This window comes from Nicotiana tabacum, chromosome 4 (assembly GCF_000715075.1).
Source record: "Nicotiana tabacum cultivar K326 chromosome 4, ASM71507v2, whole genome shotgun sequence".
Classification (NCBI taxonomy): Eukaryota; Viridiplantae; Streptophyta; class Magnoliopsida; order Solanales; family Solanaceae; genus Nicotiana; species Nicotiana tabacum.
The window spans coordinates 126,965,556-126,990,899 of NC_134083.1; the positions used below are offsets into that span (position 1 = coordinate 126,965,556).

The 25,344-nt window shown below is 36.9% G+C and overlaps 1 protein-coding gene across 3 annotated transcripts; it reads left to right on the forward strand.

Annotated features, from left to right (window-relative positions):
• The first annotated feature begins 1,585 nt into the window (after window positions 1-1,585).
• On the forward strand, window positions 1,586-25,060 carry LOC107759930 (uncharacterized). Of its 3 annotated transcripts, none has more exons than XM_075252411.1 (15): window positions 1,586-1,669; window positions 1,889-1,976; window positions 2,731-2,832; window positions 2,943-3,037; window positions 3,137-3,358; window positions 3,500-3,759; window positions 8,455-8,608; window positions 9,211-9,320; window positions 9,426-9,513; window positions 21,565-21,900; window positions 21,977-22,051; window positions 22,327-22,937; window positions 23,803-23,911; window positions 24,012-24,191; window positions 24,594-25,060. In XM_075252411.1, the coding sequence occupies exons 5-15, from the start codon at window positions 3,194-3,196 to the stop codon at window positions 24,768-24,770; spliced, it is 2,265 nt and encodes a 754-aa protein (XP_075108512.1). In that variant the 5' UTR covers window positions 1,586-1,669; window positions 1,889-1,976; window positions 2,731-2,832; window positions 2,943-3,037; window positions 3,137-3,193; the 3' UTR covers window positions 24,771-25,060. The 3 variants fall into 3 exon arrangements, with proteins under 3 accessions (XP_075108512.1, XP_016433424.1, XP_075108511.1); XM_016577938.2 differs by having other exon boundaries at window positions 1,668-1,810; window positions 3,152-3,358; XM_075252410.1 differs by lacking the exon at window positions 1,586-1,669 and adding an exon at window positions 1,675-1,810.
• The last annotated feature ends 284 nt before the right edge of the window (window positions 25,061-25,344 follow it).

Below are 25,344 nucleotides of genomic sequence, written 5' to 3' on the forward strand. Positions count from 1 at the left end.
CAGATTTACACTGCCACGCCGCCCCACGCAGCGCGACTGTGTATATTTTACAAAGTATTTTATTTTTGCCAAATTTTTGATATCCAAACTTGGCTCCCGACCCCCGAACGTGATCCCGACTTAATATTTTGGGCTTTACTCAGGCTTCAAAGCTCCAACTTGTTAAAATTAGCTCCAAATCATCTTAATAGCTCGAAATCATTTCATGCAAGGCATAAAATACGTAATAAGCGCAAATCACCATTAATTAATAACAACCACAGGTAGAATGCAGTGATTAGAGTACAAACTATGACTAAAACATGAGTTTCTAGTCTACCATAAAAAAATAGGAAGAAAGAATGAAAATTCATGCACACGTATGATCTTGAATAGTCTAATTAGGATTAAAAAAAAAGTTAACGATACAAATTCCGCATGTGAATGAAGTTCCTAAATATTAGGGACTTTGCATAATTTCAAATAAGGAATGTTTTAATAACCACTTTTTTAGTTGATTTGAAATTCCTAAATATTAGAAAAATAATTAATTTATAATTATAATTTTATCCAATATAAAATCTATTTTAAAGGGGTAAAAAAGGCGAACGACATTTCACTAAGGATTTTCGTACTTTTAATATAGTATAGATATAGATAGATAGATATAGATTAATAAAAAACATATATAAGTAAAAATTAAGGTGCATGTATATCACTTAATAAAGGGATAAATCCTGCACCACATATCTTAGATCCCTTATTGATTCTGCCTAGTAAGAATTAGAGGACAAAACTCTTTGCTTTATAGTTTGCACTTTGCAAACAAATGTCTAAAATGTATTTGTTACTCATTAGTAAATTATGAAATTAAAATAAACAATTAGAAAGAAAAATTTAGCTTTTGAGATTTTTAGTTTGAAATTTACTAGAGTTAACTTTTGGATATTTAAGTTTAAAAAAACTATTAAGCAATTTCAGCTCAAATTTGAAAAATTTCTCGGGGCTGATGTCCCGAATGAATACTTAGAACGTTGGGACTTATGCCTAGGCAAACGCTCGGAATGTTGAGGCTTACGCCCTATGGTACTTACGCCCCGCCAGTATACTTCAGTGCGTTTGGTACGTCTCGCTCCAGGGCTCGCCCAGAAAAATTCCTTTAAAAATACTGATTAAAGTATGTTCAATTCTTAAAAATTATTTAAAGTTTAGTCAGTTTTCACAAACTTTAGACTGAACCTAAAAGCATTGCTATTTTCTTATTCTTCTTCTCTTTATTCAGATCCTCGAATCAAAAGTTGGATTCTACAAAAGCCTAAATTCATACTCGAGGGTCTAAAGCTTTAAAACAAGACTTCAAATTCAGAGCTCACGTATGGATGTAGGCGCTGCAAAAGCTTAACTTCAAACCTCTACTCAAGGTTTGAATTTGAACTTCAAGCTTAGGCGAATCCTAACTTCATAATCATAATACTTAACTTGAAAACTTGAGACTCGCTATTTTCAACTTCAAACCGGTATGTCTAAAGTTGATTCATAGGCAATTAAACTTTAAAATTATAAATTTCGGCTATTCTTTAAATAGGGGTCCTAAAATGGGCTATTTATGCACTTCGCCCCTTAACATAACTAATTTGGGCCAAATCGTAGTCTATTTGGCATCGGGCCTACATGAGGCGAAGACTGTTAGGTAGACCTCCAGCTTTCTACTTCCTTTCTCGAAATTCACCTCGGAAATTTGCAGAAAAGAGTCAGAAAAAGTGCACTAAATAAATTACTAATAGTTTCAATTCAGATGCTTAACAGCCTTAACTAATTTTCAACGATTTAGGTGAATTTATTCATTAATTTTGTTAATTTTTGAATTATTTGAGGAAATGTTTGTTGAGGATCGGAAAGTGTGTTTTAGGCATGTGATGATGAAAGAGAAGAACCCAACAGCTGCTGCTGCAACTACTTCAATTTTCAAGAAAGTATTGTTGAATTGTTCAGCTCAGGTTTGTCCAATATGGGTATCCCTTAACTTCCTTTATTCTTTTCATTGTTTGTTTGTTTGTTCTTAAATTTTATGCATGTAACTAAAGAAATAAACTTTTTATGTCCCATGGTAAATATCAGGTTTGTCCAATATGGCCTGGGTATCCCTTAACTTCCTTTATTCTTTTCATTGTTTGTTTGTTTGTTCTTAAACTTTATGCATATAACTAAAGAAGTAAACTTTTTATGTCCCATGGTATATATTTGATGTTTTCTTGATATCATTTCCTTTCATTGTTTGTTTTTTCTTATATTTTATACATAAAGAAGTAAACTTTATTCGTCCTTTGGTGAATTTTTGATGTTTTCTTGATATTCTTTGGATTTATATGATCATGTATACTTGATTTGTTATGAGTAGGATAGTTCAAAGAATTATGACATAAAAAAGATATTTGGTGGGTGGGGGTGGGTGGTCTCTCCTACAAGACTTTGTTACATGTCAATTGAGGCTTGTGGTAATTAGAATTAACTCTAGTTTCAGAAAGGTTGAAAGGAGGAGGAGGATGATTTTTTATGCGTATCTTAAATTATGACCTGATGACCTTCAGATAATGTAGGAGATGAATTATACTTAAAATGAGACCCGCCACCTAGCTGATCCTCCTGGTGGTGTTTCAATTGTTTCCATAATCCTTTTGTCAGAGATTGAGGAATATTGAAAGCACCGGGATCTTTTAACTACTTATTTCTATTGCTCTTCATAAAACACAGGCGAAAGTGTACGGCAGTTGTGTTGCGGCAAAGGTTCCAGAAGTAGAACGTGATATGTGTTTAAAAGAATTCCTTGAATTAAGGAGCTGCATGCAGAGTGTGGTATGATAAACTCACCATCATTATTTGATAAAGAAAAGTTCTCAAAGTGTGTACCACAGGTATTATGTCATTCCTTCGTTTGCCTGATGTTTTTCTTGTTTATTTAACAGCTAAGAAGAAAGTGTTGAAAGTTGAATAGTGTGTGTGTGTGCGCATATCAGAGTGAAAAGCAGCTGTTGTTGAAAGTTAAATCATCCATGAAAAGGTTTGACGTTTTAGTTGTTTTTGAAGGATGGTATTGTTCGCTTAATTATAATGTTTTAGCATATAACTCGTTGCACCATTATTATTTTCTCATTTGCAGTTTGGCATAGTTTAGGTGTTTCTCAGGTCAGTAGTTCTACATAGGGGGAAGTGAAACATGTCAGCAAAAGCATCTTCTTCTCAGCCTTCTGGTTTTGGTAGTTCTGGTGCTCTATCACATGTGTATATCCAGTATCCACCCTTAAGAAGCAACATCCCAGGAGCAAGAAATAGTTTTTATGATGATGGCACGAAACAGCTTATTGTACTCACATTTGATCAGGTAAAATGCTGAGAAGGAAAGATGATCTCAAAATTTATACTTAATCAAACATGGTCGGCATTGACGTTTTGACGAATGATACTGCAATATTTCTTTGCTGCCTCTTATCATTGAACTAAATAGCGGTCACTCCTTTTGCAGGTTTTTTCTTGGAAAACAGTTCCATTTGATCCAAATGTGACCCCGTCCTCTGATTTAATAGGCGAAGGTCCAGTTTTGTCCATTCGATATTCTTTAGATTTAAAGCTTTTGGCTGTACAACGATCCCCTCTTGAGGTTCATATCCGGAACAGAGAGAGTGGGGATACTTTCAGTCACAAGTGCAGGTCTGAATCAGAAAGGATTCTTGGATTCTTTTGGACAGATTCTCCGACGTGTGATATTGTCTTTGTGAAGACCAGGTATATAGCACAAATACTTATCTCTTAAGTTTCTTGTCTTTATTGGCTTTCAAACATAACTATTTGATTACTTCATGGTTCTTAAATGTTTACCCAACAAAAGAAAAAATGGATTTGCATTAGTAACTCAAGCTACTTTTTGTCTTTCTGAAATTGGCATAATTGACTTTAAAATTAACCTCCTCAGATTGATCTTTATGATATTCGGTATATTCGCATGTTTAGTTTGGATATATTTACCTTATTTATTTCAGAATTTAGTCATTTTCATACTCATAACTAGAGTTTGGTACAAAGAGAAAGGAGCACTTTTCAGCAAACAGCTGACAATTGTTTAATGAGGCAATAATCAACTATCTAGAAATCAGTTTCAGAATCCAAACTAAACAGCCTGTTATTGTGAAGCCTGAAAGAATGTTTGTTATTGTTTAATGGAGTTGGAGAATAATGTTGCAGTTCATAGTGGTTTTGGGTTTAGAGATAACGCTGAATCAATTGACATGGAGGGAAAAATAATGCAGTCTTTGGGGATAAAAGAAGCAGATTGGCAGAAATTTGAGTGTATTGCCTCTGTTGCAGAGAAGCAGTATTGTTGATGGATCACTAAAGTCTAACCTTGAGGTGATGAGTTTGGCTATAAATGCAAAGTTTGTGGTCAGTCCCGAAGAGCCTCTTTTTCCCTGGGAAGAATTTGATTCCTTTTCCAAGTGGGTATGGGCGAAACTAAAGTTTCATATGAAATAAAGTTGCTTGGTTAGGCAATCTGCAGTGAAGGTGGGAACGCCTATTCTTTTTGGAAAATGGTGAAGAACCTTGGGTAAAAAGGAAAACAAGGTCTCCCGTGGTATTAGCCGAGGTGCGCGCAAGCTAGCCCGGATACCATGGTTATCAAAAAAAAAAAAAGGAAAACAAGGTTTGAGTACTGATATTCCTTAGTGACTTGCTTGCTTTACTGTCAAGGTTGGAATGTATTGTGAAGTTGAGATGTGCACCAAATGCTGACACGGATTATTCTACTATAAAGTGAGAACTCCTTCTAAATGTTCAATCTATGACTGGGCTAATGGGCTGCTTGTGTTTGTGTGAAGACGCGATGCTGGTAAGTTGTTTGAGAAAGTGGGAAAGATTATCTCTTTATATATGTAAAGGAAATAAGTATAAAGATGTGCACCTTGGTTTACTTGTTGGCAGATGATGAAATATATTAATACGCAATCTCTAATAAGTTGTTGATTAGCACGTGCTTCGGTACTGATGAAAATGTTAACCCTGCCCGGATAAGTTGAAGCATTTTCCTGAAGAAGAGCAAAATTTTGCTATTAATTCATTATCATCTGTTATAGATGGGTTATATGAGGCAAAAACTGGTATAGCCCAAGTTGCTCGGACTCGGGTGCGGGTATCAGATACGGGGACGGATCCGAGTATCGGATTCGGCAAAATCTAAATTTTAAGATTCGGGGGTGCGGATCCGGATATGGATACGGGTGCGGGGATTCGACTAATAAAAAAAAGAGCTATAAAAATATTGTAAATTTTGAGAGATATTCAATCTGTGAAATACTTGCATGAATATTGTACAATTCAATCTTTCATTCTCCAAGATGGACATTATTCTTTCATTGTTCTAAATCTGTTTTATTTTTGATTTTGAGAAATCAAAATCTCAATTTTTCTCCCAAATTTGTCGATGGACTCCGGTCAAAGTGTCCGAAGTCAGTTGACCGTATCCGGGACGTATCCCGTCCCCGTCCCCATATCCGTCCCGTATCCGGACGGGGACGGCACCAAAATCGAAGAGTCCGCGCAATTTAGGTTATAGCAGAAAGAAGTTTCCACAGATGAAGGAGAATGGCTGCATTTGTCGCATGTTTCTAGTTTTCTTCTGTTAAATTTAACACTCTCCATTTGCTAGAGACCACAAGTGACCCAAAAATGCAAACTTGGAGGACATTTTATGTTCAATGTGAAATTTGAAGGATAAAGTTAGATCAACTTTTAAACTTAGGGGACAATTTTGGTCATTTTCTCTTTTACGTGGTATCAAAACCTTTTGTAAGCCTATTCTCAGATCCATAGCTCTGCCTTTAGAGGTCACCCCTCTGCATTTAAAGCATCTCCAACGCTGCTGCATTTCTCCAAAATGCAGTCAGTTTTTGCCAAAATGGGCTCCAATGCTCCCCCATTTTTGGCTGCAAAATGGGGGATGAATAGTGTTACTCCAAGTTTGGAGTGACACTATTCATCTCTTCCATTAGTATTCATCATTACTTTATTATTATTGTTATTATTTAACTCTTTTAATTTATGTCTTCATATATACCTAATTATGTTTATGTAATATTTTTAGAATATTAATTTTACATCTTAACTTTGGCGTATAATTTTGATAAATTAATTTTCGTGCATTTATTATTTTTATGTAAAATTGTAAGTTAATTTTATTATAAGTGATAATTGTACAAAAAATATACAATCATCTCAAAAAATGAATGGTGCAAATATAAAATATTAGATGTATTTAATTATCTTGTATCTCAATGATTTCACTTTTATTTGAATTATCCGTTAATATATATAATCTATAATATTTGCTTACAAATTATATTATTTAAAAATTTATGGTATAAAATAATTTTATATTAAATGGTTATATAAGAAAGGAATATAAATTATATGTGATGAATATGTAAAAAAGAAAAAAAGATAGAATTCTTTAATAGAAATAAGAAAATAAAATTTAAATAAAAGATAATAATATAATATTGAAGAGGGAGAAGAATATAAAATGGAATATTCTTTTTTGGAGTAAAAAATGGAGTAATGGTTGGAGTAACTTTACTCCATTTTGGAGTTTACTCCATTATGGAGGAGAAAATGGAGGCAAGGGTTGGAGATGGCCTTAGTGTTCATGTCTGAACCCCAATTTCGGGTTACACATGCACAGTCCCTCATGGATTGTATAAGGGCGTCCAAAGGGGTTTATAAAGGTCTGCGCCTACTCCACAATCTCCACCCATGGCCTTAAGGTGCTATGTTGGATGCCTAGATTCTTTCACATAATTTGCACATTGAATTTGTCTAAATGTGAACTTAAATTTTGAGTCGTCAAACTTGGTCCAAATAATGCTATGACCGAATTATAAAATGCAGTAATATCATGAAACTTATTGGACTGGACATTATGGTAAATATGATTACAACACCGAGCATGGATGAAACATTATCTTGAAATAGGCGAACACATTCCATACCTGTCGGACCGAATTTTAAAATGCAGTAATATCACGAAACGTATTGGACTGGACATTATGGTAAATATGATTATTACACCAAGCATTGGTGAAACTTTATCTTGAAATAGGCGGACACATTTGCATGTTTGTCAGATAACTAAACTGCACCTTAGTAACCCCCCCCCCCCCCCAAATCCATAACACATTCCCGTAACTACCTTTTGTCTCAAGCTATGCAACCCCATCCAACTAGAAATCTTGTAGCATCACTCTGTGTGCCTAGTAGCTAATATTCGCATTGAATGATAATTAATTCGTCCTAACTAGTTGTTCACTTGTGCTTTGCCAGCAACACTCACTCTGTATAAATTATTTAATTTTCTTTTGCTTAACTAAAATGAAAGCGAAAGAGTTCAATTGTTCTAGTGTAGAAAGGAAAAAGAAATAGTGCTCTAAGGAAAATGAAATTTTTAATGAGCATTGAGAATACCTTGCTTTTAAATAAAAGGAAAAAAAATGATTTAAGGATGCTTAAAAGGTTTCAGTTCCTAAACTAAAGAAACAAAGTTGTTTAAAATCAAAGTAAATACAAGTGATAACTTATATATACATGAGTAATTATTCGGTATAGATATGCTAAACCTTAAGTAAGTTTTTCGCATATTCTTAAATATCACGAACCATTCCACACAAGTACGTCAAGGCAAATGAAGATTACATGTAACATAGTTATGAGGACATAGAAAGAGAAAATTATGGGCGTGATTGATAGCACAGATAAAGGGCATACATGGGATTAGAAATTGTGAAGTAACTTAAGACTATTGACAGATTATAAATGGGGAGCAAGGAAGAAGAGAGAATATGTGTCGGATGGGGAGCCTTAAAGCAACGGCAAAGTTGTCTACACGTGACCCATAGATAACGGGTTCGAGCCGTGGAAGCAGTCATTGATGCTTGTGTAAGGCTGTCTACATCACACTCCCTAGGGTGCAGTCCTTCCCCGGGCCTTGCGTGAACGCGGGATGCTACTTGCACCGGGCCTTTATCCTCTTTAAAAATCTTTGTCCACATGAGCATTTTGGTAGATAATTACTGAAAAGCTTTTATGTATTATATTTGATTTTCCTGTGGACAAGGTATTGGTAATTTTGTTGTGTTAACGCTTAAGTGAGAAAAAAGGTTTCTCAGAGGTTAAGTTTCTGGGAAGTAGAATGCTTTCTACTTAGGGAAAAGGGTCAAATTTGCCCTTGTACTATCCGAAATTGAGCAACTTTGTCCTCCATTAACTTTTGGTCTAATATTACCCTGGCCATTAGGAAAAAGTATCATTTTTGTTCTTGACCCCTAAGGGAGCTCAATTCCAAACAAGCTTTGCCATTAAATTACTAAAATATATATGATTTTGAACATTTTCAACATTATTGGCATGCGTCTCTGATCTAGATCGCAACTGCAGTGGACTGGAGTTATTCTCATGCAATTTTGAATCAAGATCACTTCAATTGGCAGAGACTAAGAAACTGAATGTGAGCTGGTATGTCTATACTCATGAAAGTAGATTGGTGCTCCTTGCCTCGGGAATGCAGTGCAAGAGCTTTACAGGATATCAGGTTTATTTCTAGTCTTTCGTGCCTTTTCTGTTTAGATCTCTAGCTTGTTGGGATGAAAATACATTACATCACCTTTGCAGAATTCAGCATGATTGTTGACGATACATGATAAATACAATGAAGCAATTGTTAAGAAGTCTCTGGATAGTGGATAGTTAACTTAAACAGAGTTTTTTTTTTGCTTTGGTTGGTTTAATAATCTCTAGGACGATCAAAATTATAGTGGGGTTGAATAGTTTACCATCCTAGTCTTTAAGGTTTCTCATGATTGGCGGTTTCAAGCTTAAGCTTCAGAGCTGAAGTATATGAAGCTTCACTGGTAGGAAAGCACTATCTGTTCTCCAAGGAAGAAATATCCATGTCTTCACCTTTCAGGATCATTAGTGGTTATTCACATTTTATGATAAGCCCGCTTTTAGCTGAATTCTTTTTTATAAAGTGAGATCTTTTCATTTACTCGGCATATCATTTGTCCTATTATGCCTTTTAAGATTAAAATAGATGCAATCCTTTGTGTTCAGAATTCGTGAGATGTGTGGCATTCATCACTGAAATCCTTTTGATTTTGATAGTTTGACGTCAGTTTTGATTCTGTTTTATAGATTTCATCAGTGGGAATAGTCCGATTGCCGAGGTTTGACATGGCAATGGCAAAATCTGAGTCAAATAATAAGCCTGTCCTTGCCGCAGAAGACATTCATATCGTCACAGTGTAAGAGCTTTTCCTGTTTTCTTTCCTTAAGTGAGATCTTTCACCTAATCTTCATTAAGTAGATTTTTCACCTAAATTAAGATATGTTTCCCTGTTAATTCACAGTTATGGTAGGATTTACTGCCTGCAACTTGATAGAATAGCAATGCAGCTCCATTGTTACAGATTTTATCGGGATGCCGTGATACAACAGGTAAGCTATTACCAACACCAAGATATACGTATATTTGCGCAATATGTCATAGCATTCTTGACCCTTGAGATTTAGAAATTACTTTGAAGTAGTAGTGGCTATAGAGATAGATTAAGAGAAAACTAGTGCTCTATGATTATGGTATCTGATTGTTCTAATACTTATAAAAAATGGTACTGATGATTCTAATTATGTTAGAGACAGTGTTGTAGCTTCTCAAAATAACAGAAAGGTCTAAATTTGAATACGCTTCTTATAACTTATGGATAAATAAGCTTATACACCGATCAAAAAGAAGAAGAAAAAACGCTTATACACCAATCATTTGCTGGAAGCTATTTCCAGTGAACTATGTCATATCTATTTTAAAAAGCTAAATGGTAGTGAATATTGGGCTGCTAAAGTCCAACATATCCACAAGATAAGTATTGCAGAGATGCGGATGCTAAGATGGATGGGCGGTCATACAAGATTAGATAAAATTAAAAACGGAAAAGGTCCAAATGTGTCCCTTTACTATCGGAAATTAGTTATAAGTACCCTCCGTTATACTTTCCTTCACTATCTATCTATCTATCCTTACCGCTACCCATTTTAATATTTTTGCCCCCACAACTAACAGACTCGTTTAATAAGACACGTGGCACAATATTAAACAACTTAAGCATGCCCATTTACCCCACCCGTTCAGCCCTGACCCGATACCCCCACCTGTCATGTCCAAATGAGTTGATCTTTCCCTTCCCATCTTCCACACCTTCCCCTTCTTCTTTTTTTCACAAACTTATACCTTACTCCCATTTTTATCTCTCTGTACATCGAACGATTATGGTGATATACTTAGTAATTAATAAAAAAATCTCTTTCTCTCTCTGTCTCTCTATCTCTCTTTTTCTCTGTACTCCATCACTTAAAAATGGTGATACAGAATCTCTTACATGATGCAAAAACCAAACTCAAACTACCAGCAGGCACCAGGTAGCCACAAGCTACCAAGAGCTAATTTATCTTCAATTATCTAAATGGGTAAGAGTCAAAATCAGTTTTTGTTTTGTTTTCAGTTACCCTAATTCAAGACTCATGAAAGCATTTCAATTTTGCACAATTTCATTTTTGATCGGTAACTTTTAGGAAGTTCAATTGGATCTTCCCATTTGGAGGTTCTGAGTTGAAATTTGTGTGGCTTGACCAATATTTCGACAACGTGAACAGTGGAGGTGACGAGAAAATGGAGAGGAGCAAGGGCGGCCAAGCCGAGGAATAGGAGAAAACAAGTAGAAGAGAAAGAACAAGAGCAATAATTATGCATTTGAGAAAACTAAAAATTAATTTCTCTGATTTTCTATTGGAATTTAGAGTTCTATTTGGGGGATAATGAATACGATTGCCTGCAGCAAGTTTCTTGATTTTGAGTGAAATTGGCATATTGTGTTAAGGAGATGCTGGAATTATGAATGGAATTGACCGAGATTCTACGAGCTTTTGGTATGAGTTTCTCATTGGGTGGGTATGAGGAAGAATGAATGGAAGGCATGTTGAAGATGATTATAGCACATTTTTTAAAATTTTATGATACCAAAAAAAAAAAAGAGGGCACACAGTGTAGTCGGATTTGGGAGGAAAGATCCGAACTTTGATATGGGTAAGCCATTTAATCGGGTATCAACAGATAGTTGCCACGTGTCCGTTTGAAGATGGGTCTGAGTTGTCCGTTAGATTGAGGGGTAAAAATATTAAAATAGGTAACGGCGAGGGCAAATACCTTCGAAAAGTATAACGAAGGATACTGATAACTAATTTCCAATAGTAAAGGGGTATAAATAATCCTTTTCCGAATTAAAAATGATCAAATTTGCCGGAAGGTGCAAGTAGCATGCATTGAGGACAAAATGAGAGGTCACTTGAGATGGTTAATGGTTTGGTCATGTCTTGCATTGCATTACAGAAGCATTAGTCTGTAGGTGTGAAACTATGGTAAATGAAGGTGTTAGAAATGGACGAGATAGACGTAAAATCACATTGAAGTAAATTGTCTTGAAAGACCTACAAATCTTTGGAATCAATTATCAATGTAGACTTAGTTAAAGATAGAGTACAATAGAAAAAAAAGATCCATATAGGTTATAATTACTAGATAGGAATAGTCTTTAAATTTGTTAGAGAACTTTTTTTGTTATTAATAATTTTATTATTATTATTATTACTATTATCTATATATATATATATATATATATATTTAACTTATATTCACTACTATTATTTTATTTTGATAATGATATGAGTTGAGTTTAAAGAAAGAAGTGAGGATTCATTTTCCCGACCCAAACATGCTTTCACCGTCAACTTAGGTATTTTATGTATATATGATCTAATATTGTTTGCTGGCACTCATGCTCCAAAAAGGTTGAATGGTGCACTAGGTTGAAGGTTAAGTTATTTACCCAAAGGAATAGGGATCGATTCCCACTTAGTATTTTTTTTCTCCTTTCTTTTGTGGTGCATCCATGTTTTAGAAATCCTAGATCCGCCTCTGAATTAGGAGACCCTAGTTGCTCAAATGAGGCTGAGTTTAGTGGGCATTTTCTAGATTAGAAGGCAATAGTTTCCGTTGATTGTGAATAGGTCACCCAAAACTATTGTTATCCCGTAGTTAGAGAAATCAAGAAGTTAAGTAGGAATAGTATATCATTATCAGTGCGACTGGGTGTCCCTTACTTAATGAGAGAAGGAATCCTTGAAAGTCTCAAGGGCTCTAAGAAAAACTGCTCTCGGGTATTCTCAAGCTTTTTACTTCCTTCAACAGCTTATTTGTGATGAAGTTATGATTGTCCCAATATAAAGAGGAATACAAAAAGTAGAAAATCTCACACAAAAATTTGGTTTTCTTCAAAGACTATCTAGTCAGAATCATAAGTGCTCCAAAATTCACAAAATATATCACTAAAATGGACTAAGTTATTGTGATCCCATCAAAAGTTTTACTGTGTCTTTCCTTCCGGATAGTCCACACGAGTCTGTAGGTGCCTACTTCCTGTGCTCTATCCCTCCTGAGAGTCCAGCTTGACAAATCTTTTACTATGGCTGACATTACCATTCGATTTCGAGCAGGTTTCATACTATGCTCCATAACCAGTGTGGTACCTGATAGTGAAGCAACATATAGTTTAATTTTATCCCGATAGCTAGCTCATGAAATTATAAAATAAAATAAAAAAAACTCATGAAAGACCAGCTTATGTGAACTCTTTTCCTCTTTCTCAAGTTCGCAGTTGTTACATGCTGGTAGCTATATAAAAGAACATACTTCTTTTAGGTGCTCTTAGACCCACTTCGAACAATGGGAAAAGTCTTGATCTTCCTCACCAGCAGCTTATGATAGAAAAGACTTCAGCATGAATAGCTCTTTGCTATATATCCCTTCCATGTCCGCATGTTTAGATCCATGAATTACCATTTTTTCCTTAAAATGATTCGATGAGATTTGTTCTCTTCTATTTGTCAATCTTGCGAGTTTTCTCTAGGTCTTAGATTCTATAGCATGTGTGACTCTTACAATTTGATCTTCCTCACCAGCAGCTTATGATAGAAAAGACTTCAGCATGAATAGCTCTTTGCTATATATCCCTTCCATGTCCGCATGTCCAGATCCATGAATTACCATTTTTTCCTTAAAATGATTCGATGAGATTTGGACTCTTCTATTTGTCAATCTTGCGAGTTTTCTCTAAGTCTTGGATTCTATAGCATGTCATCTCTTATAATTTAGTTTCTTAGAAGTACAAGGATGGTCTCCCCCCCCCCCCAAATTCCTTAACTCCTACCTTGATAATGGCCCTTTTGTTTGGGTCATTCATCCCAGTGTTGTCAAAGGTGCGCTTAAGCCATGAAGCGAGGGGAAAAACATGTTGAGCGCTTCAGTGTCGTCATGAAGGCTCTAAGACATACTTTTTCATGCCAATGAGTAATCCTAAAGAGGTGACACTAAACTGTAAGAATGCACGAGAGAAAAATCTATTATTGATATTCTGTTTAATTATAATTAGGGATGGCAAAAACAACCCAAACCCATGTAAACCGCCCAACCTGCCTAGCATTTAATGGCTTGGGCTTGAAACATTTTTCTTGATGGGTTGGTTTGGGCATAACCCATCTAGACCCGTGACAAAGTTTAGCCCAAATTTAACCTGTCAATACGTAATGAAGATTTTGCTGGGATTTGCGTTTTCTGCTACAAAGTAGTACCTTTTTGGCCCACCAACAATCATTGAGTGGTTGAAACTTAAAATAAAACTAATCAAGACAAAAAAGAGTCTTAAATATATTTGGGACAAAAAATTATTCGAGAAGAATCAATCATTGAAAAAGCTATACTATTGGAAAATCCATTTTTAAATATCCGCAGTTATAAATTCATAATAATTGCATTCCTAAAAAAAAATTATTCTTTTTTGGTGGAGGCTATAACTAGTGAGAAAGAAAAATATGTATAATTTAATTGTTGCTTGTTAAATTTAATTCTACTTCTAAGCCATACATTAGTTTCAGGGGCGGATTTAGGGGCGGAAGGGGTTCACTCGAACCCCTTTCGCCGAAAAATTACACTATATATATAAGGCAAAATCTGTTTTTTACCTCTATATATTATGTTTTGAATCCCCTTGGCATAGCCCAAAAGCATAGCTTGGTGGTCAAGGGGGTTTAAAACTTTTGTAAGGTCATTTGTTCAATTCCCACTAGCTACAATCTTTTTTAACTTTTTCCTTTTTTGAACCCCCTTAGCGAAAATCCTGCCTCCGCCACTGCTTAGTTGATATTGATCACGAGAGAGTTTTGTTAATTATTCGTGATTAGCATTGATTCAATAACTGTTGAAATAGAAAAAGTTTGTGATGAAGTATTGGCATGAATCGGTAAAACGTAGAAAGTAATTATGCTTAATTAGCGATAATTTAGTATTTCAAAAATTTGTGACGGTAATTTTAGAAAATTTATAACTTTTGGTAATATATATGAAAGAACAAAAGTTGGATCAAGTTGGGCGGGTTGGGTTATCACCCATTATTTATCCCATCTTGACTCAACCATCTTAGCCCATGTAATTTTTGGGCAGGGTTGGGCAATGACCCATTTATTGGCTCAGCCCATTTTGACCCGCCCAAGTTTAGCCCAAATAGCCCATTTTCCACCTCTAATTATAATACAGTGAGCCCTATTTATACAATACATATCATACTCCTATTCTATGTGGGACTAGGACTAATTCATATAATATACATAACTATCTAGCACTCCCCCTCAAGCCGGTGCATACAAATCATATGTACCGAGCTTGTTACATATGTAACTAATACGAGAACCAGTAAGGGACTTGGTGAAAATATCTGCAAGCTGATCATTCGACTTCACAAATTTTGTAGCAATATCTCCTGAGAGTATCTTTTCTCTGACGAAGTGACGATCAATCTCAATGTGTTTAGTTCTTTCATGGAACACCGGATTTGATGCAATCTGAAGGGCAGCTTGATTATCACACACAAGTTCCATCTTGCCGATCTCACCAAATTTCAACTCATTAAGCAAATGTTTGATCCGAACTAGCTCACATATTGCCACAGCCATTGCTTGATATTCTGCTTCTGTACTAGATGAGCAGCCACATTCTGTTTCTTGCTCTTCCAAAACACCAAATTACCTCCTACTAAAATACAATATCCACACCTAGACTGTCTATTAGAAGGTGATCCTGCCCAGTCAGCATCTGAGTACCCACCAATTTGCTTATGGCTTCGATGTTCAAATAATAATCCTTTGCCTAGAGCTGATTTTATATATCGAAGAATGCAGACTACTGCGTCCCAATAACTATCACAGGGAGAATCCAGGAACTGACTTGCCACACTCACAGGAAAGGAAATGTCAGGTTTAGTCACCGTGAGATAATTTAATTTACCAACCAACCGCCTATATCTTGCAGGATTGCTAAGCGGCTCCCCCTGTCCTGGTAGAAGTTTAGAATTCAGATCTATAAGAGTGTCAACAGGTCTACAGCCTGTCATTCCTGTCTCCTCAATAATGTCTAAGGCATACTTCCGTTGTGAGATTACAATACCTGCGCTAGACTGAGCGACTTCAATACCTAGAAAATACTTTAATCTGCCCAGATCCTTAGTCTGAAAGTACTGAAAGAGATGTTGCTTCAACTTAGTAATACCATCCTGATCATTGCCGGTAATGACAATATCATCAACTTAAACCACCAGATAAATACTGAGATTTGAAGCAGAATGTCGATAAAACACAGAGTGATCAGCTTCACTACGGGTCATGCCAAACTCTTGAATAATTGTGCCGAACATACCAAACCAGGCTTGAGGAGACCGTTTTAGACCACAGAGGGACCAGGGCAACTGACATACAAGGCCACTAGACTCCCCCCGAGCAACTAAACCAGGTGGTTGCTCTATATAAACCTCATCCTCAAGGTCACCGTGAAGAAAAACGTTCTTAATGTCCAATTGATAGAGAGGCCAATGGCGAACAGCAACCATGGATAAAAAAAGGCGGACTGATGTTATTTTAGCCACAAGAGAGAAAGTATCATTGTAATCGAGCCCAAATATCTGAATATACCCTTTGGCAACAAAACGAGCCTTAAGTCGATCAACCTAGCCATATGGACCAACTTTGACTGCATACACCCAACGACAACCAACAGTCGATTTACCCGAAGGAAGAGGGACAAGCTCCCAAGTACCACTTGTATGTAAAGCAGACATCTCGTCAATCATAGTCTGTCGCCACCCTGGATGAGACAATGCTTCACCTTTAGACTTAGGGATGGAAACAGAGGACAAAGATGATACAAATGCACAATGGGGTGATGATAGACGATGGTAACTTAAACTGACATAATGGGGATTAGGATTAAGTGTGGACCGTATACCTTTCCGTAGTGCAATCGGTTGACTAAGAGGAGACAAGTTCGCAGTATTAGCAGGGTCAAGTGCAGGACGTGAATCAGCTGGGCCTGATGCTGGGCGCAGACGACAATGATAAGTCAGGAGTGGTGCAGCTGTAGAAGGTTGAACTGGACTAGGTGGTGGAACTGGAGCTATAGGTGGCAGAATTGCAACTGGAGCTGTAGGTGGTGAAGTTGGAATTATAGAGAAAGATGAATGGGAGATAGTGACTGAATCTCCAAGAGATGAAACTGGTAGCACCTCAGAAATATCTAAGTGATTACCTGGACCTGTGAAGTTTGATTGGGTTTTAACGCTAGAGGTCAGCAGAATAGCATCGATATCTCTTTTGCGTTCTCGAGTAACCCAAAAATCCGCACTTAAGAGCATGAGGAGCTAACTTATCTTTTCCTAGAGTAAGGTTATGAACAAAACACGTGCTCCCTAAGATACGAGGTGGAAGGGAGAACAAAGGTAAGTGGGAAACATGACAGAGAATGGAACTTGATTATGGATGGCTGAAGATGGCATACGATTAATAAGATAGCAAGATGTAAGAACTGCATCCCCCAAAAACGCAACGGAACATGACATTGTATGAGTAGAGTCCGAGCAGTTTCAATAAGATGTCTATTCTTTCTTTCAGCTACCTCATTTTATTGGGATGTGTACAGAGAAGATGTTTGATGAATAATCCCATGAGAGTTCATAAATTGCTGAAATGGGGAAGACAAATACTCCAGGGCATTATCACTACGAAATGTGCAGATAGAAACCCCAAATTGATTTTGAATTTCAGCGTGGAAGATATGGAAAATAGAAAACAACTCAGATCGATTCTTCATAAAAAATATCCAAGTGTATCTAGAATAATCATCAATGAAACTCACAAAGTAGCGGAATCCTAAGGTAGAACTAGCCCGACTACGACCCCAAACATTTGAATGGACTAAAGTAAAAGGTGACTCTGCTCGATTATCAAGACGCCGAGGGAAATGGGAGCGGGTATGCTTACCGAGATGACATGACTCACATTCTAGAGTGGACAAGTGAGATAAACCAGGTACCTTTTTTCTGAAGTTTTGACAAACTAGGATGTCCCATCTGTTTATGTAATAAATCTGGCGAATCAATAACATGACAAGTTGTTGAAGGAAGACAAGATGTGAGTCCATGTGATTTTGCAAAGATAAGGTAATAAAGTCCATCTGATTCACGTTTGGTACCAATGATCCGCTTTGTACTGCGTTCCTGTATAAAAACAAGGTCAGCAAGAAATAAAATAGAGCATTTAAGTGATTTGGCTAAGCGACTTACGACTATGAGATTAAAAGGACTACCGGGAGCATACAGAACTGAATCTAAAGGTAAGAAAGGAAGTGGACTTGCTTGACCTATTCCAGTTGCCATGGTTTGAGAGTCGTTGGCCATTGTGACTATTGGGAGAGATTGAGAACATGCAATAGTAGTGAAAAGAGATTTGTTATCAGAAATATGATCAGATGCACTTGAATTAATGACCCAAGACTCTGAGTTGAAGATTGGGAGACACAAGTCGCGCTACTATCTGTTTGAACAACAGAAGCTATCCCTGAATATGTATGTTTATATGCTTTGTATTAAGGAACTCAATATAATCCGGTAGAGAAACCATCCAACTATTCATAGTATTGGATTCCATACAACCAATTTCTCAAATTCTTGACTACAACTTGTATTGGTTAACCTTGGAATGCCAAATCATTTTTTTTTTTGGGAAAACACTGTTCACTCGCCGGAAAATAAAAAAGGTTGTCGGAATTTGATGAAACTTGAATGGACAGACTCAGAATAACGTCTTGAGTAATCAGTCCAAAAGGAGCTTCGTCGGAAATTGGCCGGAAGGTGGTCCACGTGCCGGCGCGTCGATAGATCTCGCCGGAAAATCTCACTCTGGTCGGCGCGTGACGGCATGTGGATGGGATTTTTCCGGTGGTGTTTTGTGGGTTTGGTCGCCGGAGGATGGAGAACATTGTGGTGTTGGTTTATGCACAACACCGTAAAAAAATGGTTTTGACTCAAACAACTTCTTAAGTCACCGGAAAATTGCACGGTGATGACTGATTTCTTCCCGGATGTCGTTGGAATGATGCACACCGATAATTATCTCACCAATGCTCTGATACCATGTGAAAATTCACGGAAGAAAAATCTATTATTGATATTTTGTTTATTTATAATACAATGAGCCCTATTTATACAATACGTATCATACTCCTATTCTATGTGGAACTAGGTCTAATTCATATTATTTACATAACTATCTAACATAAACAATTACTCCCTCCGTTCCAGTTTATGTGAACTTATTTCCTTTTTGGTCCGTTGCAAAAAAAATGATTCCTTTCTAAATTTGGGAACAATTTAACTTAACTTCCAATTCTACCCTTAATGAGAAGCTTTTATAACCACACAAATACTCTGGACCCCTTTTTGACTTGTTTAGGACCACAAATTCTAAAAATCTTTATTTTTTCTTTAACTCCGTGCCCAGTTTAACAGGTTCACATAAATTGGAACGGAGGGAGTAATATTTCACTTTATCGTAATTTGTTTTTTCAATTTCTTGGTTCATATTCGTTATTCTTGCTTATAATTATTAATCTTGGACTACACATACGTATTTGTATTTTTTTCTCTATTTGCAACTTTTTTCACTAAAGCCCACGCTTTATTTGTACTTTGCGCTTAAAGCCCCAACAGACCTTAGAGCTTTTTTGCGCTTTTCGCCTCTTTGATAACACTGCTATCCCTCTCACGTTTCATGTAATGATTTTAATATCCGTTAACTACTATTTTTCCTATTCCCCATCCTTAATCCCTCCCTCCTTCTTTCCCCGCCTTCTTTCCCTAAACCTTTTCTTATACACCATAAATAATGTTCCCCCCTCCCTTCATGTCTTCTAGTCAACTCCCGCTCTATTGCTATCCTCACCTTCCCTCTCCTATTCCCCACTACCTCCTTTGGGTCATATTCAATGTCAAGTAGAAGTTTTATGGCCCTATCCTCCTTGCCCTCAAAAGTAATACCCAAAAATTCCCCAAAATTGAGGTATTTGTTCCCTCGCCAATTCGGACAATCTCGAACCACGTTGTTTGGGCCCACTTGGACTTGGCAGCGACCATTAGTGACTCGGCAATATCCCTGGGAGGCCGGTTTGCGAGATTAGAGGCCAACGGAGAAGGATCTTTAAATTTTAGAGTCTGCCCACAGCTGCCCTCCACCTTTCTCCCCCAGTTAAACAGATTTGCCTCGGTTTCTGCATGCTCCAAGCTTTAATTGACTCTCATGGAGGCTCCCATCCTTGATCTCTCCCTCCTTCCTTCCCCTTGATCCATCCTTAACCTCCCTTCTTTCCTCTACGTTTGATATCGGTTCGATTTTGGTCCTTTAAACCATTTGGTTTTTGGGTATTAAGGCAGTTTTGGACTTATCGAACTGATTCATCCTACTCAACCAACCCGTTTCCCTTATCCGAGGTCACTGTAGTACAACAACAACGAACCCAGTGTATTCCCATAAATGGGGTCGGGGGAGGCCAGTGTGTACGCAGACCTTACCCCTACCTTATAAAGATAGAGAGGTTGTTTCCGATAGACGCTCGGCTCCCGAGGTCACTGTAGTCCTTTTTGAAATTGGCTCCATCACCAATTTAACTCTATAACAAGTAACACCTCCCCTTTTGTGAATGCCTTTTGCAAAAACTGAAAAAGAATTTCAGTTTTTCAATACAAATGCCACCTAAATTGAACTTGCTGGAAATTGCTGGATTTTTTTTTCAGAAAGTAGTCAAAAGATTTTGCACAATGGTCTGAATCGACCCTCGAGCTGCAGTATGGAAAAGACTGGAATGGCTAGAAAGTGAACGATTCCCATGGAAAGTCTACATTAGTGGAATAGGGTTCCAACCACCAGGAAGTTTAAAATTAAGTTGGAGTTGGAAGAGGAGTCCACCACCATGAATCCAACAAAGTGGATTTGAAACTAACTGAGGCAGACTACACTCATTGCATAATGACAAAGTCTAGGAGGTTCTGGCGGTGCATGATGGCACATGAAGGGTTTGGTAGCATTCTTGCGGGGTGTGGAGGGTTTGACTGAAGCCCTAATCTAACATCTCCTATGCCTTCTCAAACTTTCTAGTTGTCTTTAGCTTATTCTCTAAGGTTTCTGACCAGATCATTTGGCTCTTCCCATCCGCTCTTGATCTGACGACAAAAATGCTACTCCCTCCGTTCCAGTTTATGTGAACCTATTTCCTTTTTGGTCCGTTCCAAAAAGAATGACCCCTTTCTAAATTTGGAAACAATTTAGTTTAAACTTCCAATTCTACCCTTAATGAGAAGCTTTTATAACCACACAAATACTCTGGCATGTTTACCACCACAAGTTTTAAAAGAATTATAGCCATACAAATATTCTGACTTATTTAGGACCACAAATTCCCAAAGTCTTCACTTTTTTCTTAAACTCCATGCCCAGTCAAACAGGTTCACATAAATTGGAACGGAGAGAGTAGTATGTTAATTTTCTATAATCTGTATAAATTTGTGTGTGTTGCTCCTAATTTGATTTTTACTAGTGATGCTGAACTAGTTCTTAGGAATGGACAACATTCAGGTGACCAACTGCATCAGAACCAAGTGTTATGACCAAGTGTAGGCAGAAATGTCTCTTTTAAAACATTTCTGAGAGGAATATGGTGTATCTGATATTCATGACATTCTATTTTTTCATCCCCTTTTTTGGGTTTTGTTTAATTGAAATGGTGTCTTGTTTTTATTTGCTCTTACTTCTAGTTCATCTCTGGAGCTTCTTGTCCTTAAAACATATATTGGTCTGCTTTTTGATTGTATTAGAGAGGTTGGCTTTCTTCTAGAACTTGAGGGCGAACAGATGCTTTAACGTAATGAAATAGGTTAAAGTCACACTTTGGGGGATTTCATGTGGTATTTGCTCTGCTTGCATTTATTGGCAGATACCAACTTTTATTTAATATTTGTCTGAAATAACTTTTCATTATTCTCTGATGACTCCTAATTGTACTTCCAGGGTTCTTTGCCAGTTTATTCCAACAAGATAGCTGTCAGTGTGGTCGACAATGTACTGCTTGTTCACCAAGTGGATGCGAAGGTGGTTATTATATATGATATATTTGCAGATTCTCGAGCGCCTGTATCTGCTCCACTTCCATTATTAGTTAGAGGTTTCTCTAGAGCAAATGCTGCAGCCTCTCAATTGATGGGCCAAAATGTTGAAGGTCCGGAGGGAAAGGACTCAAATCATGGTGAAACAGTCATCTATTCAGACGAGTGGGTATTTCTTGTTCCGGACCTTATATGTGATATTGCCAATGGAGTTTTGTGGAAGATCCATTTAGACCTGGAGGTAAATTCTGAATCTCTGATTGCTAGTCAATATCACGATATGGAAGTTACTGTACTACTGTCTTTATCTTTTGCAGGCCATTTCTGCTAGCAGCTCAGAAGTGCAAACAATCCTTGAATTTTTGCAGAGGAGGAAATTGGAAGCAAAAAAGGTCTCATCTTTCGGTTCTAATTTCTTTAATGCAGCTGCTGCTTGCTCACATAGAAATGTTGAATTTTCCTGTTTTATGCGTGACATGTTGTGTTACAAAATATAATGGGCGATTTTCCCTGGTTTATTTGTTGGGATAGAAGCAGTTTCACCTTTACTGAAGTTAACTCCATCGAGACATTAATACTGTTGTATCAATAATACCTCCCAAAAATGTCTTAGTTGAATATTTTGCAGTGAGTTAATATTTTCACCATCTGAATTTGTCTGTTTCAGGCTAAACAGTTGTGTTTGGCAATTGCTCGGACAATTATTCTGGAACGAAGACCTGTGCCCATGGTCGCGAGGGCAATAGATGTCTTAGTGAACTGTTTCTCTCTTTCAATAAAAACTGGAATATATCAGGCAGGATCAAAAGTGGAGAGAAGTTCAACAGCCAGTGGTTCTAATGTTAACAGTGCTGTTGGCGAATCCATCAATCAAGCAGATGCATCTGAAAGGTCACTAAAACAAGAAAGTGGTAGTGGCATGCACGACAAGTCTATTGTCAAATCCTCTTCCTTTACTTCAGACTCTGAGGACAATGTTAGCTTTGCACCAAATAGAGGCAAATCTAAAAATGTCAATTTATCTAGTAGTAAACAAGATGGAGGTAACTTGGTGGGCACAGATATTTCTTGTGCTGAAGCTCAGCCTTCTGTTATACAACCTCAAGCTCCTGGACCAGGTAGCACTCCCCTAAGAACCGATGAGCAGCAGGAGTCTATGGTAACTTCTGCTGCAATATCCCCTGATGATCTGTGCAGCTTTGTGTTTGCTCCTGTAGAGGAAGAAATAGCCGGTGATTCGTCTTACTTGGTTGCTGTCATTGTTGAGTTCCTACGCAGGTACGCTCTCTCGGAGCTATCTCATAAATAAGTAACTGCCTTGATGCCATCGCTATCTAATCACATTTAGAAAGAAAGAAAAAATTTGAATATTACATTCAGTAATATAGGATGCAATAATTCTGCTGTTAATAAAAGATAGTTCGTCTGTGAGGATCCATTTTTGACCCCGAAAGAAATATACAAGACTTTTTCAATGGAAGTTTTGAGTCAAACCAAACTTACCTCAACAGTAGGTCACAGGTATTTAAATGATCTCACTTCTTCCCCTTGCCCCCTTTCTTATACGTTATTATCCTTTTTAAGAAGTTACCTACATTATATCCATATTGTTATTTTCAAAAAAGTTTTATAATTTATTCCAGTTTATGTATTTGTTTAAAAGAAAAGTTACTATCTGTTTTCTTTTTATGTTGTTTTATGTTACAAATTTACTATTAGTCTAATGCTTGTTCAGGAATATTGTTACAATGCTAACATGATCTTGATGAACTAGTAATGTGGATGTTTGATTGATAGTCTTAAAAAATAAATGATTGCCAATTAGTTTTTAGTGTCGTTAAAATATTCAATCCTTTTTGGATCCAAACACTCATTGCTTTTCAGAAAATTTTCCGAAAGAAAACTTACTAAGAAAAATTTACCACCAAACTGTTCAAACCCCATCCAAAATTTCTCCTAAAATATAGGACTCACCTTGTCTATAACTAAATCCTCATCCGTCTGAACTGCTACAGTTTTACCATGTTCTTACTGCTGGTAAAAGGACAAAAAGTTGCTTGTTCTTCTTTTTGACCAGTTATCTTCTTTTGATGCATGGACTGTTCGTTCTGTATCTTATAGATCATGTATCCATTCTTATCAGTGCTAACCTGGAAAGGTTGAAAGTGCCTCCGAATATTTATATATTGATGATACAGCTGCTAGCACGGAATGAAAATTATGCGGAACTTGGATTGTTAATCATGAATAAGGTTAGCAAATCTTGGTAGTGTGTATTTTAAGACATGCCAAGAGTTTGTGATAAACACTTCATATGAGCCCGACCCTAAACTTGTATTTATTGTGTTTCAGACAATTGAGCCCTCAAAAGAAGTTGCAATGAAATTATTGGCGTCAGGCAGGCAGAATTTTCAAACAAAGAAGTTGGGCCTAGATATGCTCAGAGAGCTCACGTTACACCATGACTATGTGTTGCTACTTGTTCAAGATGGATACTATCTTGAAGCTTTACGTTATGCCCGGAAAACTAAGGTATTCTTAAGTTTCCCTGCATCCGCTAATTCCAAAACCTAACCGTCAATCCTGTCAAAGAACTAGAATAATAAAGATAAAATGAACCTTGAGTTCAGCTCTTTCATATGTGCATGCTAAGTTTACATGTGCGAAAGCCTGAAGGTTTCATTCTTTTAAGTCTTCTGTACTTGATGCCAATGTTGGATATGGGATTGGTTTGTTGAGATTAGCACACTACACCTGCCTGACCACTTCAACTGTACTTTACATCTATTGATACACTGTTTCACTAATGTGCCACATAATGTGGTTTCTGACTGGGCTTTATCTTCTGTTTCTGTTGTGATTTTACTCTATACAAACTTGAGAAAAAAAATTCTTGTACGACTGAGGATTCTGACATAATTGAGTTTTATTCAGGTGAATACTGTCCAGCCTTCATTGTTTCTTGAAGCAGCTTATGCTTCTAATGACTCGCAACACCTGGCTGCAGTTCTAAGATTTTTCTCAGACTTCATTCCTGGGTTCAATAGCACTACTGACCACCAAACATATAGCCGTTGTCTTGCTGAGATGAATTCAGTGGTTACTGCTTGAGGCCACCTCAACATAAATCAAGAAGTTGAACCCTTTGTTCTTCCTCGAAGACCAACCTTTTGTTCAGTGTCAAAGTTTTGAATGATGCAGGTAAATTTGTGCTAAACAGATTGGAACATGTATTAGAGAAAAAACTTTGAGGTGTTGATTAATAAGACATGAATGTAGTAATTTACTCTTTTTTTTCTTTTGAATTTCTAAGTTTTAGATTCTTTACCCTTTCGTCGGGTGTTTCGGGTACACATGAACCGTTGTGACGAAGAAAATGAAATGCATGTTTTATACCGTAACTCCATATTAGATGGGAAATCGACCTAATTGCTCGTGTACTCCCAGCAATAGTAAAGTGACCTTTTAACAACTTGCCTTTGTCCTTGACGTCTAATTGTACTAGTATATGTTGATATAGAACAAATTTTGTACAATCTTGTCTTTTGGTGTTGTAGGTCTATGGCTATAATGGAGGTGGTATTTTCTTTTTCTTTTTTGTTTACTCACTCATATTCGCCGAGTAGGTCCATGGAGTGAAATAACATGAGTTAGCCAAGGTAATTGAAAAATAGCCAGCATTTGC

Excerpts from the sequence above, each read along its gene's own strand:
- LOC107759930 (XM_075252411.1), top strand. The coding sequence starts at position 3,194 with ATGTCAGCAAAAGCATCTTCTTCTCAGCCTTCTGGTTTTGGTAGTTCT. Across the intron at positions 8,609-9,210 it reads AGAGCTTTACAGGATATCAG|ATTTCATCAGTGGGAATAGT; the intron begins GTTTATTTCTAG and ends TCTGTTTTATAG. Across the intron at positions 22,052-22,326 it reads GGAAATTGGAAGCAAAAAAG|GCTAAACAGTTGTGTTTGGC; the intron begins GTCTCATCTTTC and ends TGTCTGTTTCAG.